The sequence below is a fragment of the Rattus norvegicus genome, chromosome 14 (genome assembly GCF_036323735.1).
Source record: "Rattus norvegicus strain BN/NHsdMcwi chromosome 14, GRCr8, whole genome shotgun sequence".
In the NCBI taxonomy this organism is placed as follows: Eukaryota; Metazoa; Chordata; class Mammalia; order Rodentia; family Muridae; genus Rattus; species Rattus norvegicus.
This window is the reverse complement of record NC_086032.1, coordinates 44,468,149-44,492,475: the sequence shown is the minus strand read 5'-3', so window position 1 is coordinate 44,492,475 and position 24,327 is coordinate 44,468,149. Positions and strand designations below refer to the sequence as shown.

Genomic DNA, 24,327 nt, shown 5'->3' with positions numbered 1-24,327 from the left:
AAATTCTTTTTTATTCAACAATTATAACAGTACTAGTTATTATTTTATGCTATAATAATTATTAATAATTATTATGTTACTAGTATTTGACTTCTGCTCTGGGAAGTCAGAGGAGCCCTGGGCAGGTTCAAATGACCCAATTGGTACTTTAACAGATACCTTAACACCTGTGCTGAGAATAGAGCAAGGCAGTAAGGACAGCTGCGGGGGGGGGGGGGGTGTTAGCCAGCTGCTGCATTCCAGCTGAGATTTCTAGGATGCAGCAGGATGACACAGGGGATAAGATGAAGGGGATCCTGCAGGGTGGGGAGCTTACTCAGCTTACCCAGTTTGGGTGAAATAGATAGATTAGCTCTGAGAACACACAAAAAGAGTCTCGTTGAGCTTAGCTGAATGCAGACTTAGTAATAAAGGTTGGTGGTCCTCTCCGTCTCATGCACTGTCTTGTGTTTCCTGCCTGCGCTCATAATGAGCTCAGATGGGAAGGGGGAACACCACATGAAGGCTGGGTATCATCAGAGAGCTGCAAGGAGCATGCGCGCGTCAAGCCGGGAGAGGCTGCTGAAAAGGGAAGTGGAGCTAGCACTCAGAGTTTTATCTGCTTTATCCATAAAAGGAGATCAGACACTTCCCAGAAGCCCTGTACCCAGACTGGAGTGTACACTCTGTCCGTTTTCACTTCACATAGATTTATGTTGCCCCATTCATAGCATATACCAGTTCTTTACGCAGTCAGACTTCTGTTTACCCAAGTTGCTGAAACTCAAAATCCGCCTGCTCATTTTAACTTTTTACAATACATTTTGTCATTCCTGGGCCTTTCAGAAAGTAAACTCGAGGACCACATCAAGGCAGGTCAGTGTGTATGGCTCTCAAGAATGGCTCTGGCAGCTAATTACGATGCATGGATGTGTCCTGGGTTCCTCTTCAGAAGTGAACCTTAAACTGGCATTGGCAGGGTGACAAGTCAGGCAGCTGGAAAGCTGCCTCCAGCACCTATGCATCCAGAAAGCTACCAGGAGGTGGTGAGACCCTAAAGACCTGGTGAGCCATTTTGGCATCCTAGGACTCTATCCATTGTATTCTTAACTTTTGTCTTTACTGGGACCAGTTTTGGAAAGGGACCATTAATTAAGAACTCTTACCTTAACATGCACATTTGGAAACTAAGTAAAAATTTATTGTGGCAACAACATTAGGACTTGATTTCCTCGGGACCATGAACATTTAAATACCTACATGATAGACTTAGTAATAGCCAGGTTTGGTGTGCATCTGTAATCCTAGCACTCCAGAGGTTGCAGCAAGAGGATTTCAAGTTTGAGGACAGTTTAGACTCCATAGTAAAACCCTGTCTCAGAAGGCCAAGTCTTCTAATTGTTATTTTGTTTTAAATATTATTGTTTTGGAGACAGTGTCTCATGTAGCCCAGGTTCCTCGAAAACTCCTAGTCTTCCTGCCTCTACTTCTGTTTTGCTAGATTACAGCCATGCACAACCACCCTTAGTTTATGTGGATGTCTTCATGCTGCTTAGACAAACACTTTTCTGAAAGAACCACATCCCTGGCCCCTAGTCATTTAAAGGTCTTCTTTCTACCTTAACCAAATACTAGATTTTAAAGTAGCTCCTTTTACATTTTAAAAGCCAAGCGACCTGTTTTCTGTCTTTGGGCTTTCTACTGGAAAGGCAAGTTTAATTTTCTGGCGCTTGCAGCTCTCTTAGAGCTGGTATTAATATTGCTAGTATTTGCCAATAAATAATTAATTATACAGCAAATGACTAAATTTGGAACATAGGAACGACTCTCTAGAGGGAGCCCTAAGAAGAATGCTGTACTCAGAGGTTCTGGGGGCAGGGAGGCAAGTGCAAAGATGGTGTAAAGGCAACCGAGCAGCATCCATGGCTATACAGGTGGATTTTACCTATCAAACCGCCAAGACATTCTGTCCCAGAGCCCCTGGGTCACTAAGGTCATCTAGAAGCCCCTGTGGGGAAGATCTCCACACCCTTCTCTCTCTGTGAGGCAGAACCACAGAAGGTTTATTGATGGTTTAAAGTCAACCAGCCCAATGGCATTCCATAGAAGGAACTCTCTGCTGCCACACTTCAGGCCCAGCCCCTTAAGGATGGTGTCAGGGGCTCTGCTGGAACTCTTGTGCCTATGCCTCAGAAGGAGGAGCCACTTCCTATAACAAGAACCCCTGTAGGTTGGTGCCCAGAGCTTGGCTGGCACTACTCAGTGAGACTACAGACTTCTTTTCCTGTTTGAATTTTTTCCCTGTAAATCCCACATGCCAGCCTTGCTCTAGGGACTTGACTATTTCTCCCTGGGCTGCTAGAAACCAAACAGTGAACCAAGTAGGCAAGTTGTCTCCTGATGTCTAGAATAAGTCAATTAAGGTTTTTTTTTTTTTAAGTTCAGAATTCTTTATTGTGTGTTGTGTTATAGATGAATTCTGCTTTATAAAGTCCTGTAAGCTTTCTCATCATCATTTCTGGACACTAAATGTCCCTGGGAACTAGAAAGGTGATTTAAAAATAGTTGCTTGTTACAAGCCCACAACCCTTTCCCAACCCACGTCAGGGTTAGCTTGGTTGCTTGCCTCTAAGTTATCCATCCCTGAGCTGGAATTTGTAGGAGCTTATGGGGAATGAACTTCTCCCCCTCCTGCCAACCCCAGCTGGAGCCTGGACTACTAGGCTACTCTCTACATAGACACTGCCTTCCTTTACCATCTGGTCTCTCCTTGGCTGCCAAGCCTCCTGCACTCCAGGACCAGAAACTTAAGAGGGAGGAGGTGGTGGGGTGAAGACAAGGAAAGGGAAGGAAATGGTAGGTGAGGTGGTTCTGGCCCTGCTCTGTAACTGGTCCAGAAATTCTCTGTCCCTTCTATGATGAAGACTGCCAGGCAGGGTAGTTAAGCAATAGGCCCAAACATCATCTCTCAGACTCGTATGAAAGAAAGGTGGCAGGGATGCTCCGGAAATGGCTGGCGGGTCATCTGTCTTGACGTGGTGACTTTCTGGAGGTAGCCACATGGTCTGTAGGCCACAGAGGGAAGCACAACTTAACAATGGGGTTAAAGCATGAAACAGTGACCGTATGATCCCCAAGACAATAGAGTTTAACTGGATAACCCGATCCTGTTCTGCAGAGCAATTTCTATAAACCAATCAACACTCTATTCCTTAGACTACTCGTGGCTGGATCTATTCCTTACCTCTTTTTTTTTTTTTTTAAATATCTGAAACTAGGAAGACAAACTATGTTGTAATAAAGGATGAGCTAATCCCACAAAGTAACTACAGAGGGTTCTAGATACAATTCAAGCCAGTGGTTCCCACGTGCACTGCTCACTTTTCTTGGATCCCTTTTGGGTGAATCTGCCTCTTTAACCTGCTGGGATGATGCTTTGAGAGCCTTTTGTGGCTTTTTGGCGTGTACACCGGCGCGCAGTACGTGCGTGTGTGCTCCGCACGCAGGGAGGGAAAAAGCGCGCGGTCCAGGCTCTGCGTCACTCCCCGCACCTGGCCAGAGATTTGTTTAGTGGTGGCTAATCTGCGGAGGGCACTTCAGCCCGGGTGTTTTTCTGAGTCCCCGATTTTCCTGCCTGGAGTGCCAGCGTCCCATCCTGCTTCGGTTCCTGGTTTTTCCCCTCCTGCCATTCGACCCCAGTGCAAGAAGGATGATGCGGGGGAGGGCTGGTGGCTGGGTGGCCTGCGGGTGTGCTGCGCAGTGATCTTCCGGTCCGTTTCGGAGGAGTGCGTGCAGAGAAGCAGGATTCCTGCGGGAGCGCGGGCTCCACTACCACCTGCTGAGAGCCTCGCAGGCCAAAGCAGCCCCAGGCAGGGCTACCTGCTATAAATAAGCGGTCAAGAACCCGGTGTGTGACTACACATCCCGCCGCGAGGGCCGTAATCACTTGTGAGCACGCAGGGAATATTCTGGGCCAGGACTTCGCGCTGAGGCTGGATGGAGCGGCGATCGTTGCACCTTCCCCGAGCTCTCGTGGGGTGGCGCCAGGTGGCCCCTGGGCCGGCTGAGGATGGACCGCTGGGGAGCAAGGGGAGGGAGGCCGCGGAGGACCCGCACTGCAGCAGCTGTTGCTCGCCTGTGACTCGCCAGTCTGGGCTGAGTCCCTTAGCCAGAGTCGCGTGGTGAGGAAGGGAAGGGAGGGCATCTAGTCCTGTTCTTGGCTCCCGGGGGACCCACTAGGGAGATCCCGACTGCTGTCCCCCCTCCCCCGCCCCTTCTTCCCCCGCGCTCGCCCAGCCCGAGAGGAGGAAACGCGAGCGAGCCGCGCGCAGACACCTCCTCCTCCTCCTCAGCTACTGCTGTCGCCGCCGCGGGCCACACCGCGGAGCCTGTTGCTGCAAGCCACCTCGTACCCGCCGTCTCTTCAACCCGCAAGAGAAGCAGATACTGTGGAGCGGTCCCCATCCCAACAGCGTGGGGCCGCAAGAGCGCAGCCAGCTGAGGACCATAGACGCCCCGCCCGCCCAGGCCATCTTCTGGGTGCCCCGGAGCACCTGAGCGCCCCAGATCAGCCCCGAGTTCTGAGCGCGCCACCACACTGGTAGGTTCCACCTTGGGTCCTTAGGGTGCGGGACTCAAGCCCTTCACCTCCAGCACGCCCCTGAGTTCCCTTGCTGCAGAGAAGGCGCGGTCCCGCCACCCAAGGGCGTTGCTGTCGGGTCTCTAGGGGTGCTCTGGTGGGGGAGGGGGAAGAGGCAGGATTTCAGAGCATCTTATTGTCCCCTGCTTGGAGGGAACCGAAACCTTGATGCCTTCTGCGCTGTGACCAGGGTGCTCAGGTCCCCTGCTTCTCTTCTTCACATATCCCGCCCCCCCCCTCCCGCCAAATATCACCGGGGCGCAAGTGTTTGTAAGGCATCCAGCCTTGGACGAGGCCGGTCAGAGTGACCCCAAGCCACCTTTTGAAAGTTCAGGGTACTTTGCAGCGGTAACTTTGGCAGCTTTTCGGTGCACGCAACATTTCTTTCTTTGGGCACATCCTGTGCTGGTCATTTTGAAACCCGGCTTAATTGTTTTCTAGCAGCTTCCGGGTTGCTACGCGAGTAAGAGGCTAACTCCAACTTCACTCCAACTTTCTTCTTTTCTAAAAGATGTGTCGTTTTGTTTGAAATCCACTTAGTTGTGGCGTTCCTGGTTGTGACTTTATTTTAAATGGCTTGTTCTCCGGAAGTTGCTTAAAAAGGAAAAGAAATTGAAAGTGATGATTGTTCTTCACAGCAAACATCCTAAGTGCCTTGGTACTGATGATGGCAGGCATTCACCTCCTACATACACCTCTCTTCCGTCCTCCTAGTGACTGCAAGCGTTCTTTTATTTAGAATCAGGTGTTGGAAGGGAGTTTTTGAATGACCTAATTTAAATGGGTCACACCCAGGAACTCAGCTGTCTCTACAAGTCTAAACTTCTAAACTTTTTGCATTGCATCTACATTGATGAAAGAGCCCTCTTTAAGCCCCCTAGATTTAATTGGGGATTCCTGTGAGTTGGAGAAAGGCTTTATTGTTTGTGGAGCCTGCTCGAGGTAGAAGGGGTGGGATGGGAGAAGAAAGGGCAGCTGTATCCAGAGGTAGGAATGCACCTCTTCGCAGCTACTTTTCAATCTCACTAGCTTTGCAATTGGATTCTTTTCTCTTTTCTCAGCATTCACAGGGCTCCCCTTCTGCAGAATCAGTTCCTCCCGGGGAACCCTGAGGACTTTCTTAAGGAATCAGGAAGATGCATGAAAGAAAAGTGCTTTACCCCGGTTGGAAATGGGAAACTGGGCCTGTTTTGTTTTGTTTTGTTTTGTTTTGTTTTAAGTGTTTTCCTACCGAGTTATAGGGCCAACTCTCCAAGTTTATCTGTGAGTTGATGTGCCATGGTAGACACACCAGTGAGTAGGATGGTACCCCATAAAAGACTGCATATATTAACTGATGACCAAGGGACCAATGGTGGTGCAATGGACAGCCTAAAATCAGCAGAGGACCATTAAAAGGGATGCTTTGTGTGTGTGTGTGTGTGTGTGTGTGTGTGTGTGTGTGTGTGTACTTCTTCAGCAATTTACAAACCAGTAGAAAAGGGGGAAAAGCATTGTTGTAGTTATGATTTATTAATACCAAAGGAGAGCTTCGCAGTGGGCCTCCCCACCACAACCTACCCTTATGTGTCCTATGGAGAGCTCGAGGGGGTCCCTGACAACCCTTCTAACATATAAGGTCAACTTTCTCACAGTACCTGAGGAACTCTGGAGGAGATGGGTGGCGGGAGGATCACTGACTGTCCCCTATCTGCTCATTATCTAGCCTTTGTCAATCTCTGATCCTGCATTCCCAGAAGACTTGGACTAAGAAGACCATGGCCAAGGTGCAGAGCCAGGGGTTGGTAGGAGCTACTTGTGGCTCATTATTTTCTAGGATGTGCCCTTAGAGAAGGACTACCTAATTCCCTTCCCCCAACAGCTATTTGATAGAATAAGGGACAAGGAAGACAATGAGAATGCTTGGAGAATGCTGTTTTAAATATGCTTCTCTTTTCTCTCAGCAAATGAAAACTCCCAGAATCCCCCCACCCCAGGAGGCCTCAGTCCCAAATTTCTATATTCTCAAAAAAACTTGAAGCACTTATATGCTCATGTGAGGACCCGTGTGTGTGTGTGTGTGTGTGTGTGTGTGTGTGTGTGACAGTTATTTCGCCTTGCCCTTTCTGTGTCTGCTTTACTGCCCTTCTCAAGTTTAATGACTGAGGTAATCCCAGTACTTGAGCTGTCTCTCAGCCTTGTCCACCCTGTTCTGTTCTTGGACATTAAATTTGGAGAAGCATAGTCTGTTCATTTAAAATGACAGAAAGGTTCCAGCACCAGGGTGTGTGGCAGGATTCACATCCCAAGAGCTAACGAAATGGACTCTGTCTTCAGAGCTGCTCCTGCACTAGCTGCTTTGCTGTCCTTGCCCCCCTTTCTTCCTTCTCAACCCTGTTCTTTCAATGAAAACATTTTAAAAGCAGATTTTTCACAAAAGATACGTTGGTTTCCATGGTCAAGAGTTCTGATATTTTTCAGTCAAAAAAATCAATTTGATTGGTTCGTAGGTCTAAAGGCAATGGCTCCCTTCTCAAGCTGCAAATACGTAGGAAAGTTTTAGATCGTATGAAATAATCTTAATACTAGGCTTTGATGAGATCAGGAAGAGTATAGGAAATACGCCTTAGTACTAACTAATACAATTAATTCTGAGTTTGATGTTCCAATAACAGCAACCATTTGTCTCTTACAAGACAATACCTATTTTGGGTGTACTCTCTAATACTGTGGAAGGAAGAGGCTCAGGAGGACCAAGGTCAACTTTGGCTATGTAGTGAGTTTGTGGCCTTCCTTGATGACAAGCAATTCTAGCCCTAACCCCCCGAACCAACCAAACAACACCTCCCCCAAAAGATGACAAGTTCATTTAACTTCAAATCATTATTCGTTTCTTAACAGGATGGTACACACCTGCAATTCCAACTACCGTAGAAGCTGAGGCAGGAGGATGGAGAGTTGGAAGCCAACCTAGTTAATTAAGCAATATCCTGTCTTAAAATGAAAGGCAAAAGGGACTGGGGATATAGCTCAATGTTGGAGTGACTGCCTAGTGTGGATGAGGCCCTAGGTTCAATACCTAGCAGAGAAATAAAAACATAATAGCAAAGCAAATATTACATGGAATAAATGAATCTGTACTTCCAAAGTAAGACAATACTAATGGGCTTGTCAGAATTTATGAACATAAACATTTAGAGTACTTAAAACATGCCCAGAACTGAATTAAAATTACTGGTATTTATTATTCTGTTCACTTACTTTATATTTTAACTCTGACATTAAGCTTGAAATTCTAAGGCCATGGAAAATTTAGGTAGAACAAACAAGTTACCCCAATCATAAAGATGCTTGAGTGGTAACCATTCTATTTGAGTGAGAAGAACAGGAGCTGAACACAGGACAGGTCTGGACTCAAATCTCGCCTTCACCATTTATTAGAGAGGTAACCCCTCCTGTGAAATGGGAAGATAAAGTGGAGCCCCCTCAGTTGTGGGCATCTGCATCAAATGTCCAGAGGTCGTTAGCTACAAGTGTTTCTCCAGCAGCGAAGGGTAAGCATGAACCCAAGAGCCAGAAGAGCCAGGTTCAAGTCCCCATTCTGTACTTAAACATTTGACCTTGGCAAGTGCCCTCACAGTTTCTTCACTCAGTTGTCTGTGGTGGCTTTGAGTTACATCAGTTAATGGATACAGAGCACTGTGTTGTGTTGAATGTTGTTACTACTCGAAGCAGTCAGGCAGGAGGGGGGGTTATTCATAACCTGTAAAACAGAGTATAAGACAATATAGGAAGTGGGCACGACAGGCTACAGGACTGGCTTGAATTAGCTCTGACTTATGTAAGAAGTCATTCCAAAATGTCATCACTGTAACTAAAGTACCCGAGGCTGAAAACTTTGATGTTCAAGACAGGGTCTCAGTGTGTAACCCTGTCTGTCCTGAAACTCACTATGTAGACCAAGCTGGCCTTGAACTCACAGAGATCCACCTGCCTCTACCTCCCAAGTGCTAAAAAAGTAAAGGCATGTACCATCATACCCTGTTGGCTAGACACTTTTTAAAAGGGGGGGGGGAAGCCTATTTGGCTTCAATTTCTGGTGAGATCCCGAACCCCCTATTTGCTGGTTTGTTTTTATCAACTTGACACAAACTAAGAATCACCCGAGAAGACTGTTGGTTCAGGAACCATCACCATCAGATTGGCTTGTGAGCATATTCTTATTTGTGACATGGGCGGTCACAGCCCATTGTAGGTGGAGCTGCCCCTACTCAGGTGGTTGTAGATTGTATACTAAATCAAGCTGAGCAGGCCATGGGGTGCAAGCCAATACGCAGTATTCCTCCATGGTCTTGGCTTCAATTCCTGCCTCCAGGTTCTTATCTTTTTTTTTTTAAGATTTATTTATTTATTTATTATATATAAGTACACTGTAGCTGTCTTCAGATACACCAGAAGAGGGCATCGGATCTCTTTACAGATGGTTGTGAGCCACCATGTGGTTGCTGGGAATTGAACTCAGGACCTCTGGAAGAGCAGTCGGGTGCTCTTAACCGCTGAGCCATCTCTCCAGCCCTCCAGGTTCTTCTTTTTCTTTCTTTATTTTTTTCTTTTTTCGGAGCTGGGGACTGAACCCAGGGCCTTGCTTGCTAGGCAAGCGCTCTACCACTGAGCCAAATCCCCAACCCTGCCCTCTAGGTTCTTATCTTAAGCTCTTGTCCTGCCTTCCCTCAGTAGTGGGTTGTGATGTTGAAGTGTAAGCCAAATAGACCCTTCCCCCCTTAAAGTTGCTTTTGGTCAGTGTCTTACCACAGCAACAGAAACCAAACTAGGATGTCAAGAAACAGACATATGGTAAGGGCACCCTGGCTGTGACATAATGATGGCGAATAGCATCACAAAGTTGAGGATGTGTGAGAAGTAGAGGTCTTGAGTAAAGAGGGGGAGTAGTAAAGAGGGGAGAGGCCAGACAGACTCCTTTGTAGTAACCCCCTTTTGTGAGAACTAATATATTCTTGCAGGAGTAACTCACCACATGAGAGGGTATTTATCTCTTCATGAGGGGGGGGCCTCCATTCAACCACCCAACAGTAGGCCCTACCTCTTAAGGGTTCCATCCCTTTTTTAATGCCATCACTTCGAGTGCCAGGGCATCCACCCCAACTACATTGAGCCCTGGTACCCTTCTGCAGTACTTGGGCAGGTGACAGCTGGAACTCCCCAGGTCAGCTATTGAAAAATCCTGTCCTACCCTCTGTGGTTTGCTGGGATGGGTTGCTATGGAGCCAGGAAGAAAGAGGGTTCCCACTGCACAGCTTCTGAACCCGGATTTCTCTTGTTCTTAGCCATCATGTACTTCCCCCACATTTTTGTCCTCAAATCGAAGACGGCTTTATCTCCTCACACAATGTGGAGGACATTTGGTATCTTGCATTATGGAAATCGCAGTCACCAGATTTTTAGAAACAGAAGAAACTTGGAGACGATCTTATTTTATTCCCCTATAAGAATAAACTTCAGATTTGGAGAAGTTAAGAGACCTGCTTTTTTAACTTCACTCTTGAAAGTGTTCTCATGGGGGAAATGGAGGTTCTTTCCAGCTTGTGGATAGGAGTCAGGGGCCTGGACTGTCCCAAATCTGTCACTTAATTTAGACAAGCCACTTCTCTAGGACCTAGTCACTTCATTTCATATATGAGGGGAATTCCTAAATGGCTTGAAAGGACCTGCTCTCTTTAAAGTTTTATGATCCTAAGTGCATCCTTTCAGGGGTACCAGATCTTGTTAACAAGATTATTGAAAGGGCTCCAGGAAAAGCACGCTCTTGTGTTTGGGTAGCCACATTTAAAGCTTATCTGAGAGGTTCAGGCTTGTACACACATGACTTTACTAAAAAGAGCCTAGGAACAGGTCAAGATGTTTACTGCTATGGTTACAAGACAGAAGGGACCTCAGTATAGGTGGTTCACACAGTAACTTAAAATGCAAAATGTTCGCTCCTGAAAGTGAGGTGACTTGAGATAGTTCTGAAAACAATGAGGTAATTTTGCTAATATTATAGGATATTTCATTTATTTCATGACACTTTTGATTGAAAAATAATATGATTATTTACCTAGCCTAAGTTACCCCTAAATCTCCTTGCATTAGTTACTTTTCTTGTTGCTTTAACAAAATACCAAGCAGAAGCAACTGAAGGGGGAAGACTTCATTCTGGATCATGAGCTCAAGAAATACCAGTTCATCATGGTGGGTAGAGTTGGCCAACCTGTGTTGCTGTGATTGGCAGGAGGAAAGGGGCCAGCCTGTGTTTTGGGAAGCATGGTGAGACTCTTTACATCTTGACAGAATGGGAAAAGAGAGTGGGCTGAAACCAGAGGTGGATATAGCTTTAGTGTCCTGTCCCCAGCAGCCAGCCCACTTCTGTCTCCAGTTGGACCACACATCTCAAAGGTCACACAACTTCCCCAAATGGCAGCACCCACTACTTAGAACAGAAGCCTGCGGGGGCCAGTTCATATAAACCATAACACTTATGTTAGGATAATCTGAATTACTCAGAAATAATTATGTATGGTATTGAGCTTCAGTTTGATTCTTTTTCTAAGCAGTATTAAGGTCTAACCTCTTTTCACAGACAGGCCAGGATCCTGTGCAGGTGGTTGGAAAGTGAGGCACCTGAAGTATTCAAATACTTTTTTGCCAATAAAATGACAGAACTAATTCAATGAGGGATTGTTCACAGAGGGACTGAAATGACAAGAAAGCAGAAAGTGGTTTTGTCGTGCTTGTTGCCACCTGATTTTAAAGTACATTACCTAAAATAATTGATAGACTCAGGCCTGTCCTTTGTGCTGATTCTAGAGTTTCTTTAAACACATCTTGGGATTAGCAGCTGTCAACAGTTAGAACTTAAAGCAGATTCAGTTACAGTACTGGACGTCAAGCCAGGCTTTTATCTGTAAAAGGGGAGAGAATATTATTTACTGGACTATGAACTTTAAGGCTATCTGTTACCAAGAGTGGCTGTGCACTAGACTAGAGGATGAGAGGGAGAGATTCCCACTTTCATAAAATATTTTCAGGCATGAAATAATATATTGCTTTATTGTTGAAGGTTTGAATATTTAAAATGGGAAAAAAAAGCCAACCTATAGCACCGGGGCTTGAGAGGTTCCTCAGTTAGGAGTGTATACTACTCTTTAAGAAGACTAGAGCTTGATTTTTAACACTTTGGGTGGCTCACAACTGCCTGTAAGTCCAGCTCCAGAGAAACCTAATACCTTTGACCTCCAAGGGCCCCTGCATTCATGTGCACATATCATACACATACACATAGTTAGAAATAATAAAAAAACTTGAAAATTAGTTCTAAGCTATGTTCAAACTACAAAATGTTACTTTTAGAATACATACATGTATAAAATATGTACATACATATATATGAAATATGGGAAAACAGAGTAAAGAACAGACTTCCTTTCTATCTTAGAAAAGGTTTAAAATTTGAATATTGATTTTTTTCTAACCCCAAACCTTAGCAGTTTATAAAGCTTGCAATCCTGTTAAAGGAGCCTATTCAGACTCTTAAAATCAACACAATGCTGGGGCTCAGAGTTTAGTAATAGAAAGAACGTACTGCTGGTGGCTCTGACTTACTAGGAAGAAAGTGGCTGTGGTTGCTTTAGCAGTGCTGTAAATATTTAGACTGGAATCAAAGGATGAAAGTGGGGCTGATTGAGAGATGATTCTCCTCTTTGGGTCTCTGTTTCTACACATCTCCTGAGCAGACACCGAAGGCCTTTGTTCTGAACTAATTCCTCATCATGTTTCTACTGTAAACATCTATGGTTGATAAAAACAGTGACTTCCTCTGGTGCAAGATGGATGGATGGACTTCTCCCCATAATGCAGTTCCCTAAGCCAGCTTCTTTTACTAGAATTCATTGTGACAGGTGTCATCTGGCCTGTGGAAGTTGGGAAATTAGCATCAATGCTGACTCTGGTCATTGCTGTTAGTCCTTAACCTTCCAGGCAGGAATCTTATTTCTTCCCTTAGCAGTTTATCTGTGAAGGCCAGCTTGTCAGCTACAAGTGCTTTCATGTGCACATACCCACACATATATGTGTGTGGCCCCTTACAGTCAGTGATAAGTTTGATGTTCTAAAGAGGGGAATGGAACAGCATGTACTGTGGCACCAGGCCATGAGAAACTACATCTTAGTCGGGGACTGTGACTGTATCTCTATCTTAAGAGCCAAGAAGTGTACAGAACTGGATATTAGAGAGAATAGGCTTGGGAGTCCAAGAGAATGCTCATGTTGTAGAGCTCATGGCATGTGGTGACTGGTAGAACAGCAGAAGCATTCCCTAGGGGAGAGAAAGGTCAGATATATTTATATGGTAGAGTCAGGACTGATGGAATGGCAGAGGAATCTCAGAGCCTGTGGTCAGTGCTGTCATATCCACCCGTAATGCTGCCAGAAGGTCCACATGGCAAAAGCTTGGCCTTTGAGAAGCCACTCCTGGGAGGTGAGGGGACTGTTAATAGGTGAGCCTTGTGGGGTGGGGATGGGGTCTCTAAGTTATTTAAGACTGTGCCCTTGAAGAAGATGGTGGGACCCCAGGCCCTTCCTTGTCCTCTCTTCTGTTCCTGTGAATTAAGTGGTATAGCTGCCACACCTTCCTGCCAAGATGTCTCTCATTTAAGAGTAACAATGCAGCCAAGCCATCGCAGTCTGAAGGTCTTCAGTCTTAAGCCAAAGCAAAGTTTTTCTCACTCTAAGTTGGTTGTCTTAGGTGTTTGCTCTAGGAGGGGAAAGCAGTGAGCAGAGTAAACGGACAGTGGTGCTGGAGGAGACGTTCTAGGAAGGGGGGTGGGGAGATGAGGCTGAGTTGTAAAACAACGATAGTCAGGCTGAGGTGCTTATCAGCAAAGAAGATGAGATAGAAGTATGAACTTGAACTCAGAAAAGAATCTGTGAGAAAAATATCTGGAACTTATTAGAGTGTCTGTGGTCAGCTCATTTTGTATGTGGGGTTAGTAGTCAAGATGGCAGCCTCTGGGACCAGATGCTAACTCTTCCATGTCACTTTGTGACAAGCTCTTCAAGAACGTTGATCTCCTGGTTCATAAGAGTTGCCTCAAGACAACACTAGGTGTGTGTAAAATTGCCAGTAACGTTGGGTATTTGAATGTGCTTGTTGGCACTAAAAGATAATGTTGGCTAAGGAAAAAGCAGGTGTAATAAGGGGAGAGAATGGGGTCAGAGGTTGTGGACCTTCAGGTAACAGGAAAACAAGCACCCAACAGGTAAGGCAAGAGCCGGAAAAGTCTCAAAAGGGAACTATACAAAGGCTGGGGAAATGGTTGGGTAAGCGCTTGTCATGCAAGTGTGAGGACCAGAGTTATGATCACCAAAACCCTCAAACATGCTGGCTGGACATGTAATTACCTGTAATTACAGACTGGGAAGGTAGAGACAGGGGATCCTCAGACCAAGCTGGTTATGGAAACTCGCTGTATTGGGAAGCTCTGGGCTTGATTGAGAAACCCTGCCTAAATGAATAAGCTGGAACCGTGCTGGGGAATGATTGTCAACAGCAACATCCCTCCTCCGTGTACACTTCCACCTATGTTCACTGCACACGTGCACACACATATGTACACAAGGTTATGATAATAGGAAAACAGAAAGAAGAAGGCAGGTGTGGCCTGCCTGGGAAAGCCATCCGAGGGAGCAGGGCGGTAGGACCACTTTGCTGTCTTTGGATTTCACAACCCGGAAGACCTGCTTTAATGCATGCAGTATGAGTGGTGTTCCAGTGCAGGTGAGGACGCAAGCAGAAATGGGTGGGCAACTGGGAGAGAAGGCAGCAAGAAGAAAATATCTGGGAGAGATTTGTGTGAGAAAATGAAAAGGAAGACTTGAGGCTGAAGGTGGTTCGAAGTCAAGGAAAAATGCCCATTCTTCTCATCCTTCGGTGTCATCAACCTTTGAGGACAAGAGATGATTCTCTCGTACTTTATTTAAGATGAGGCCCCACTCTGTGTCAGACTTAGAGTCAGGTAGTTTTAGATATCCTTGAGGAGGCCCTACTGTGTGTCAGGTAGTGGGGAGTCAGAGCGAAGAAGACAGGTGCAGTCCCTTCCTGGAGATTCTCCTGTGTCAGATCAGTACTCCACAGGGAGGCATGGATTCAAGGCTGGGTCAGGGTAGAGGTGAATAGAGCTTGAGATGCTATAAGCCATTGAGTTTGCACAAAAGGCTTTCACCATCCCCTGGGATGAGCTTTAAAGCTTAAGGTAAATCAAGGATAGATGCTGATGTTACAGAAAGGAAGTGAATCAAGAGAGTTTGGGTTTAGAAAAGATACTATTGACATCTGTTGATAAAGTGGCAATGGTTAAAGTGTGGGCTTGTAGTTCATGGATCAAACTAATCTTTACCTTAGTGTTTAGAACATGATAAGTACCAAGGATATGTTAACAGAGTATGAATTTGTGAGTTGAGCCTCTCCTGTGTGTATCACGTAGTTTTATCTGCACCACTTTGTGTTCTCGGCTGACTGAAAGCATGCACCCGCCCAAGCTCTATCTCAGATCCGAGGATAAAAGACACAGCCACACTGGCTTGTTTTAAAACTGGCTTATTGGCAGCTCTATGGTCAGGCTCTTCGAAGCCTTCTGCAGCTAGTTGCCCTTACCATCACTCCTAGCTCAACATCTCTAAATCTGCCCTCAGCTTACTTGCCCAGTTACCTTCTGTGTAGCCCATTGGTCTTGCTGCCCAAGACACTTTCGATCGCTTTCCCTCTCTGCCTACATTTTGGAAGATCTCCCCTGTAGCTCCAAGTCTGCCTTGTTTCTCTTCCCCAAGTATCTCAATTCTCTTCCTCTTTCCTAGACCATGGGAACCTGGAAGTCCCGCCTCTTTCTTTCTGCCCAACTATTAGCCACTGGCATTTTTATTAATAGATCAAAAACCAATTGGGGGCAAGGACCTTCAGCGTCAGTAAACAAATTCCTGATCAAAGTATCAGAACCAACCCCTTTACATCTGTGGTTCTCAACCTCTGGGTCGAAACTCTTTTGGGAGATCATATATCAGACATCCCGCACATCAGGTATTTACATCATGATTCATAACAGTAGAAAAATTACCGTTATGAAGTAGCTACAAAATAATTTTATGATTGGGGTCCTCACAACATGAGGAACTATATTAAAGGGTCACGGCATCAGAAAGGTTGAGAGCCTCTGCTTTACACAGATTCCAGAGGGGCCCTTTACATGTTGAGTATTGGAGACTCAGCTTTCTCATGCCCATGCCCATGTCCTTGAGTATGTCTCAGTTTCTTTCCATCTCCTTTCTTTCTCCTGATGCTAGTGCTTAACATTATTATTAAAATAATATTATAACACCATCTTAATTATAATTAATTATAATTAATAAACACCACCTCTTGGTGCTAGAGAGATGGCTCAGTAGTTAAGAGCGGTGGCTGCTCTTACAGAGGACCCAGTTTGGTTCCAAGCACCCACATGGAGGCTTATAACCATCTATAACTCTAGTTCCCAGGGGACTCTGTGCCCCTTTGTGGCCTCCTGGGGTACCAGACATTCAATGTGGTACACATACATATATTCAGGCAAGAACATTCACATACATTTTAAAAAGTAAGCCAAATAAAACCCCCAACAAACAAACAAAAAAACCTGTCTATCTTTGCTTCAAAAAAAAAAATCAAGTAAAGTTAAAAAAGATTTGGGGCTGGGGATTTAGCTCAGTGGTAGAGCGCTTAACTAGGAAGCGCAAGGCCCTGGGTTCGGTCCCCAGCTCCGAAAAAAAGAACCAAAAAAAAAAAAAAGATTTGCTTGTGACCTGGGGCTTAGTGGTAGGACAGTAGCCTAGAATGAACGAGGTCCTGGGTTTTTGTTGAAAACCTAAATTTGAAGGTATCCTAACCTAAGTGATTAGGTCAACTGTTAAAAATGGGTCCACTTCAGAAAACTATGAAGAGTGATGGTTGATACTTTTTTTCCTCACAGGATTCCTTTGGGGGTGGATTACCGCTACTAAGTTTTATTGTCTTGGTAAAATTCCATGACACTGTAACTGTCAGAGCCATCTCATTTTCTCCTGTGCTCTTAATGTGTGTGTGTGTGTGTGTGTGTGTGTGTGTGTGTGTGTGTGTGTGTTAGATTTATTCATTGTATGTGTGAGTGTGTTTGTTTGCATGTATGTCTGTGCGTCATGTGCATGCTTAGAACTTGCAAAGGTGAGAAGGAGGTATCAGATCCCCTGGAACTGGAGTTACAGATGGCTGTGAACCAACATGTGGGAGCTGGGAACTAAGCTCACGTCCTCCGTAAGAGCAACAAGTGGTCCTAACCTGAGCATCTCTCTAGCCCGCCTCCTGCACCATACTTTTCTCCCCCTGACAAATATGAGGCTCCTAGTCTCCAACAGACTCCCGGGAGGGTCTTTGTGTCCCACAGTGACTGTAACAGTTACACCATTTTCAGGTGTAACTGGTTAATTTTAGGTGCAGTACAACTTCAGGAAATCTCACTCTGGGCAGGGTTGATTCGAACAAATATCTATTTCTTCTTACATTTTACTTTCAAACTGTTAAATTCCAGAATAACAACTCGGCAAGTAGCTGTCGCTGTGGCTTCATTAAATCCTAATGCCCTGTTTGTTTGTTTGTTTGTTTTTTTTCTCTCTCTCCCAGGATGCTGCCCTCAGAAGCATGTGAAATAGATTACTTCATTTATAGTAGGAAAATAGTAGCAAGCTTTCTTGGCTTTCCAGACCTCTCCCAAGATGGAGGCAATCACATTCACAGCGAGGAAGCATCCGTTCCCTAACGAGGTTTCGGTGGACTTCGGCTTGCAGCTAGTGGGCTCCTTACCCGTGCATTCTCTCACTACAATGCCCATGCTGCCGTGGGTGGTAGCCGAGGTACGAAGACTCAGTGGCCAGTGCTCCAAAAAGGAGCCTGGGATGAAGCAAGTCCGCCTTTGGGTTTCGCCCTCCGGACTACGGTGCGAACCTGACCTGAGGAAAAGTCAACCGTGGGACCCCCTGATCTGTTCCAGCATCTTTGAGTGCAAGCCTCAGCGTGTTCACAAACTGATTCACAACAGTCAGGACCCGAGCTACTTCGCTTGTCTCATTAAGGAGGACGCTGCCCACCAGCAGAGCCTCTGCTATGTATTTAAAGCAGATGATCAAACAAAAGTAAGTTGAGACGGGGATCAAAAGATAAGGCATGGGTGGTCAGAGTCAGGGTCAGGGCGCTCGTTTCAAGTATACGGGGAGTAATGAGAAAACGCTGCCATTATACAGAGATTGCATAACAGAATGTGGGGCTTATGGGGATCGTTTATAGTGTTTGTTGAAGGATGTTTATAATATATATTTAAAATGATAAGCTTTGGGGTTCAAACATTCAACAGAAAAACCTGACTAGAATTATAGATAAGAGCTGCATTGTCAGGGCTCATGTTACTCAAGGCTTTTGTTTCAAAACTTCAGTGGCTCTCCAGTTGCAATGCAAGTGTGAACCATGGGTGATGGAGGTTAAAGTTAAAAAAAAAAAATGGCTCAGTGTCTGGTGGTTCTCAAGACTGCGTTTCTCATAAGTGACCAGGTGAAGGACAGGCTGTTCCATTGTGAATTGCATTTTGAGTAGCAAAGTTCTAGGTCAGTGATCCCCACATTCTTTAAGAAAAAAATTAAGTTATTAATAAACCACTAAGAAAAATTATAGTTATTTAAAACCACATAAATATGTTTTTAGTCAGTTTCCCAAGGCACCAATAACATTTACTCATACAGAGGTCATTGCTAAGAACAGGAGCTATGAATCTTAAGTTTTGATACAATCAGGACTCTTTTTGTGCCTTTTTCCTGTCACCAGCTTCTGGTCAGGTCTCATCATCCCAGTATTATGATGTGTCTGAGAGGAATGTATGAGGTGAGGTTACCACTCTGCCATTTCCTGCCTGTTTCCACTTGCATGGCGACCAGAATTATTCGTAGTTCTTTGCAGGCCTCACTTCAAGGTGCCCAGTCATTTCATGAATATCAGTGCATGTAAAAATGAAAATAGAATCTAGGTAGGCACTTTCTCAACTGGACCCATGGAGGGAAATAATACCCAAGAGACAGTCATGGGTGTCACAGCTAACCCCACGACTGACACGACAAATATGTCTGCTGTTTCAGGTGCTGGGCATAAGCATCCTGATGTAACTGGAGCCACTTGTACCAAGTGAAGTTAAGGAAATGTCAGTACAGTCTGAGGTCTTCATGCTTTCCTTTCTGTCCTTTTGTTTTCTTTCTTTAAAGGCAGGTTTCATGGAGCTCAAGCTGGGCTCAAACCTAATGTGGCAGAGGTTGGTCTTGAACTGCTAATTCTCCTGCTTCCACCTCCCACATGCTGGGGTCACAGGAGTGCCCTACTATGACCAGCTGTGTTTTCCTAATTTCAGGCTTAAAAATGTGAATAGAAATGCCAGCATGTTCTATTATTTCCTTCTAGGTTCTTTTGCAAACTCTCCAGGGTGTAAAAATATCATTTGGAAATGAATCTTCTCCATGCCAAGTATATCTTGACCCTCCACAGTCGTAGGCTCCAAGTCGGTGGATTCAGCAGATAGAAAATATTTGCCAAAAATTGCATCCATGCTGAACATGTACACTCTTGCCCTTATTAATTTTTTAAAGATATATTTATTTATTAATTATATGTGAGTACACCATTGCTGTTCTCAGACACACCAGAAGAGGGCATCAGATCCCATTATAGATGGTTGTGAGACATCACATGGTTGCTGGGATTTGAACTCAGGACCTCTGGAAGAGCAGTCAATGCTCTTAACCACTGAGCCACCTCTCCAGCCCCACTCTTTCCCTTCTGCTCTATATTAACAATTCACAGAGCTCTGGCTGTATGCCCAGCATTTTCAACAATCTAGAGGTTATTTGAAGGATATAGGAGTTTATGTGGGGACTATTTGCAAACTCTTGTATTTTGTATGAGAGATTAGAGCATCTGCAAGTTCTGGTGTCTGTGGGGATCCTGGAACAAGTCCCCTGAAGATGTCAAGGGACAGCAGTGGATTTGTAGAGTTTCATTTTGTTTGTTCCTTCGACTCACTGACTCCGTGGTTGCTGCTCTGGCTAGTGCCTCAGAGGTCATTCGCAGAAGCAAGGAGGGAAACAGATGCTCCCAGAGGGATTCGGGGTCAGTGGTGCATGTCAACAGCATGACCAACAGGCAGGATGAAGTCTAATACATGCCCTGAGATTAGGGAAGGGGGCTCTTTTGTTCGTTTTTGTTTTGTTTTTTTGTCTTTTAAGTGAAGCTGAAGTGGAGCTAAAAACCACCACCCTGCCCACTCCCTCAATGCTATGAATCATGTAATGTTGCCCGTGCCTCGTCTCAGATATGTTCCACAGATCCACACTTGAAAGTTCAGAGAAAGTAACTGCTGGATTCAAATCCTGTCTCGGTTACCCAGAAACTAGTGACCTCGGGCAACTGAGTGTGTTTGCTCATCTGTAAAATGGGAATGGTTCTAGTAATTATCCCATGCGGTTGCTGGGAGGGCTAAATGAGGTAGAATGGGATCCGAGACTGAGTATGCAGGCTTGAGGTTATGAGCCATTGCCGAGTAGACCTCAATCCCTGGCTTCTATCTCAAGCACTACCAAAACGAGAGAAAACAACCCTAGTAATGAGCATTTATGGCCGTAAAAAGTATTGACCAGGGCTTTAACATTACATTTTATCTATTTACTTTGTGGGCACTTAACTGGGGAGGTGTATATACCATGGAGTATGGGTGGAGGCCAGAGGAAAACTTAGAGTTGTCGCCTATCTTTCTACCTTATAGGTCCTGGGGATCGAACCAAGATTATCAGGCTTGGCCGCAAGCCCCTTTACCCACTGAGCCATGTCCCAGGCCTCTGTACGGAAGGTTTTATACAGGCAGATTAAGTAGCAATCGCACTCCAAGTGTTTGGAGAAAAGGGGGTGTTGTATGTGGAAATGTGAGTCTTCAGCTCTCAGGTCAAGGCCTGTCATCCTTGACCAACCTATTATAAGCTCAACTTCCACAAAACATCCCAGACATCTGTGAAAAGCCTGGCTAGTCACTTGGATATCTGACTGAAGAGAGAGAGATTTATAACAAAATTCTGTAACTAGGGCTTTCAACCTTGTTCCGAGTAAAGAACGAGTCTCTCTCTATATCCTAAAAGCCATCTTGGTAGTAAAAATTAATTCTTAAACTCTTTTTGGCTTTGTACAGCTCCTATCAACATGAGTTGTCATTAGAGTACAAATTGTTGCTATCCCACCCATTTTATTTGAGAGAGTTGCTCACGGCGTAGCCACTTAAGTCAGGCATTTTGTTCTTGTCAGAAATAGAATAATAATAAATGACAGTGACCCTGATTGTAACTGACATCTATTGTGTTCTCGAGACATGTCTCCTAGCAGGAGAATTTGTGGGAGAAGCATGCTAACCTGCACTGGCATCCCTCTTGACTGTTCTGAACATTTGCTCAGTGCAAGAGTTCTCCGGGTTAAGGCGTCTTCCAAGTGGATGAGGTCAGCCTTGGTCATGCCTGCCACAGCCAATGGACCTTTGCCGCCATGTGTAGACATAGAACTCCTTCTTGAGAGGAAACCCTTTGATCAGCATTGAGTTAATTTGCTGCAGACTATCTAAGGGGAATAAGCAGAGGACAATTGTACAGGTAGACCATGATATGGCCTTTTCCTTGTGTGTTCCATAGAACATTCTGAAATGGCTTCACAGAGGAAAGTATCCATGACCAAGTAGCATCTGAAATGTTTTTGCTTGAGGGCCAATGTTCCCTTTTAAGTAGTCATTAACTGAGTCAGGTGTGGTGGCACACACCTTTAATCCAGAGCCCTAGAGGCAGAAGCCAAGTGGATCTCTGTGAGTTTGAGGCCACTTGGTCTACATTGGTAAAGACTCCCCCAACCCCTCTGGTTTTTGAGACTGGGTTTCTCTGTGTAGCCCTGGCTGTCCTGAAACTCACTTTGTAGACCAGGCTGGCCTCAGAGATCAGCATGGCTCTGCTTCTTGGATGCTGGGATCACATTGCCACCACTGCCTGGCTGAGAGATCCTATCTCAACAAAACAAAGTAAAAGTTATCAAGTAGCCTAAAGAGTATTAGTTTATGTGGCTCATGTCTATTAATACTTGCTCTATTAGAAATTGGAGCTGAGATATTGCAAAGATACTGACTTTAAATTTATTTAAACAGAAAAGCAACGAGTGCCTTATCTATTAATATAAACAACATTTTAGGGAGTATAACTATTTTCCAAAGAAGTGTTCAGCAGTAACAGTGACTAGATTTTATTGTTTCTGATCTCTGGAATGTCTGTTTAAGAGAAGATGGTAAGTCCCTTATAGCTGTTCTCCATTTGTTCTTTTGTACTACGTCATTTCCATCAAGTATCTGAAGAAGAAGTGGCTTCAGGAAGATAGGTAGTGAACAAACAGAAGCTGTGGTGACTTTTCTTTAATGCTACTACAACTCAGCAAATGACGCTGTCTTAAATTTTGGCTGCAGTACAAAATCTGAGTCCACATAAGGCTCTCTACACACGTTTTGTATTAAAATCCATTGGTTTATCCCGTGTTTTAATAACAGTTTATGCATTCATGATTCTGCACCATGGTGCACTGATTCCTTAGAAACTATTGTCTCTTTAAGTAACAGTGTGTTACTTAAAGTATGTGCATGTGTGTGCAAGCATCCATGGAAGTCAGAAGAGGATATCTGATCTCCTGGAGCTGGAGTTACAGACAGGTGCGAGCCACCAGACGTGGGTGCCGGGAACCAATCTCCCGTCCTCTGAAGAACAGGAGGTACTCATCATCTCTGAGCATTCTCCCAGCCTCTAGGTATATTTTTGTTGTTTTTATTCATATGTATCTGTGTGCCTATATGAATGAGTGAATGCCACATGTGTGTCCATATCCCCAGAGGCCAGAAGGGGGCATCAGGTCTCTCAGAGCTGGACTTGCAGGTGGTTGTGAGCCACCCCTCATGGTGGCTAGGAACTGAACTCAGGTCCTCAGGAAGAGCAGCAAGTTCTCTTAACCACCGTGTGGCCTTTTAGCACCACGATGGTGCCAAGTACTTCTAATTGTTCCTTATCAAATTGGAGCACAGATCTTCAAATACCATTTCTGGCTCTGCTTCTGGTCTTCTGGATTTGTGGTTTAGTCTGTGCACAGTGTGGGTTAATAACTATGATTAGACAGGTGTCACTGGTGTGGGGATGTTCCTAAGCTACCCTTTTCCATTATTGCCAGGAGATTTTTGTCATTGCAGCCTCATACCTCTGTCTCCCAAAGAGGAAGTATTCACTTTCGAAAAGAGATGCTAAGTTTGAGGGGCTGATGTGGGGAAAGGGGTACAAGGGTTGGGGTGGGGAGAGGGCCAGCAGAATGAAGCCGGGTACCTTGTAGGAGATGCATGTTCAGAAGTCTGTTTGGAGAAGATAAATGGGGAAGATGTATTTGTACACTTATTACAGCCTATGAGAGAAAAGTTTTTCCTTTTCTATGGCAACTAAACTATAGTTCTTTTAAAATGTCTTATTTGTTACCTTGTGTGTACATGATACAGTGTGTACAGGACTGTGTAGAACAGCCTTATGGAGTTAGTTCTCTCTACCTTTATATGGGTTTGAGGGATTGAACTCAAGTTTCTAGGCTTGCACTGCAAGCATCTTTACCCACCGAGACATCTTGCTGACCCGTAAACTACACTGCTCGGAGGTGATACAACTCAAAGGAAGCTGCATAGGCACCCTTACAGCAATTTTAAGTCTCTATAATTATTCTTAGACTTAAAAAGCAATACATGTTACTTTTTTACATTTCTGGTACAAGCAAAAACAAAAGACAGTGTATATTTGCTTGAGACTTTGTAAGTCCAGCATCCTTCTCAGGAGCCCCATGGGACTAAGAGCACTGCCAAAACCGCCACCCCCCAGCCCTGCTCTGGGTTACCTTGAATTAAATAGGAGGGTTGTCTGAAATTGGTTTTGACAACTAGTTTGACTGATATTTTAGTCTTCCAGTCTTACCACTTTAATCATTGTGTGACAAATGAATTCAAGAGTGAAGGATTGACTTCAGTCCACAGTTTAAGCAGGGAGAGAGTCTATTGTGACAGTGACAGCATGGGGGTAGGAATGTGTGGAACTGGTCTCATTGGGTCCACAGTTAGAGAGAGAGGAATGATAGTGTTTTCTCCTGTTTCCTCCTTTATATTCTGTCCAGAATTCTAGCCCATCAACCCTATAAACATACTGCCCACATCCGGGGAGGATCTTTCTGGTAGATATCTTCATGGATATCTGCTGAGATGTGTCTCCTTGGAGATTGTAACTATTAAGGCAACAAGGAACCTTAACATCAACTCACTTATATTAAAGCCAGGGTGGCTTTGGCTGCTACATTACTTAACTAAAAACACTTAAAGTTGTTTCCTTCTGGTGTTAGCTTTGTTTCCATTTTACCCAAGGTCAACTTGTGCTAAAATTTCAGCCAGCTGCGGTGGTGCACACTTTTGTCTGATCATCTATGACTTACTGTGCAGTTGCAGGAGACAGTGTAGTATCTATGTCAGCTAAAAATGAGTTGACTGACTGTCAGG

The 24,327-nt window shown here is 44.8% G+C and overlaps 1 protein-coding gene across 5 annotated transcripts in view; it reads left to right on the top strand.

Annotated features, from left to right (window-relative positions):
- The first annotated feature begins 3,229 nt into the window (after positions 1-3,229).
- Tbc1d1 (TBC1 domain family member 1) overlaps positions 3,230-24,327 on the top strand; it is a 200,006-nt gene continuing 178,908 nt past the window's right edge. For 3 of the 5 annotated variants that reach the window (XM_341215.10, XM_006251005.5, XM_063273344.1), the window contains exons 1-2: positions 3,230-4,579; positions 17,337-17,845. In XM_341215.10, coding sequence (XP_341216.4) covers positions 17,429-17,845 — 417 coding nt within the window. In that variant the 5' untranslated portion in view covers positions 3,230-4,579; positions 17,337-17,428. The remainder of the gene's footprint in view (positions 4,580-17,336; positions 17,846-24,327) is intronic. The other 2 variants (XM_006251004.5, NM_001427317.1) reach the window with 2 other exon arrangements.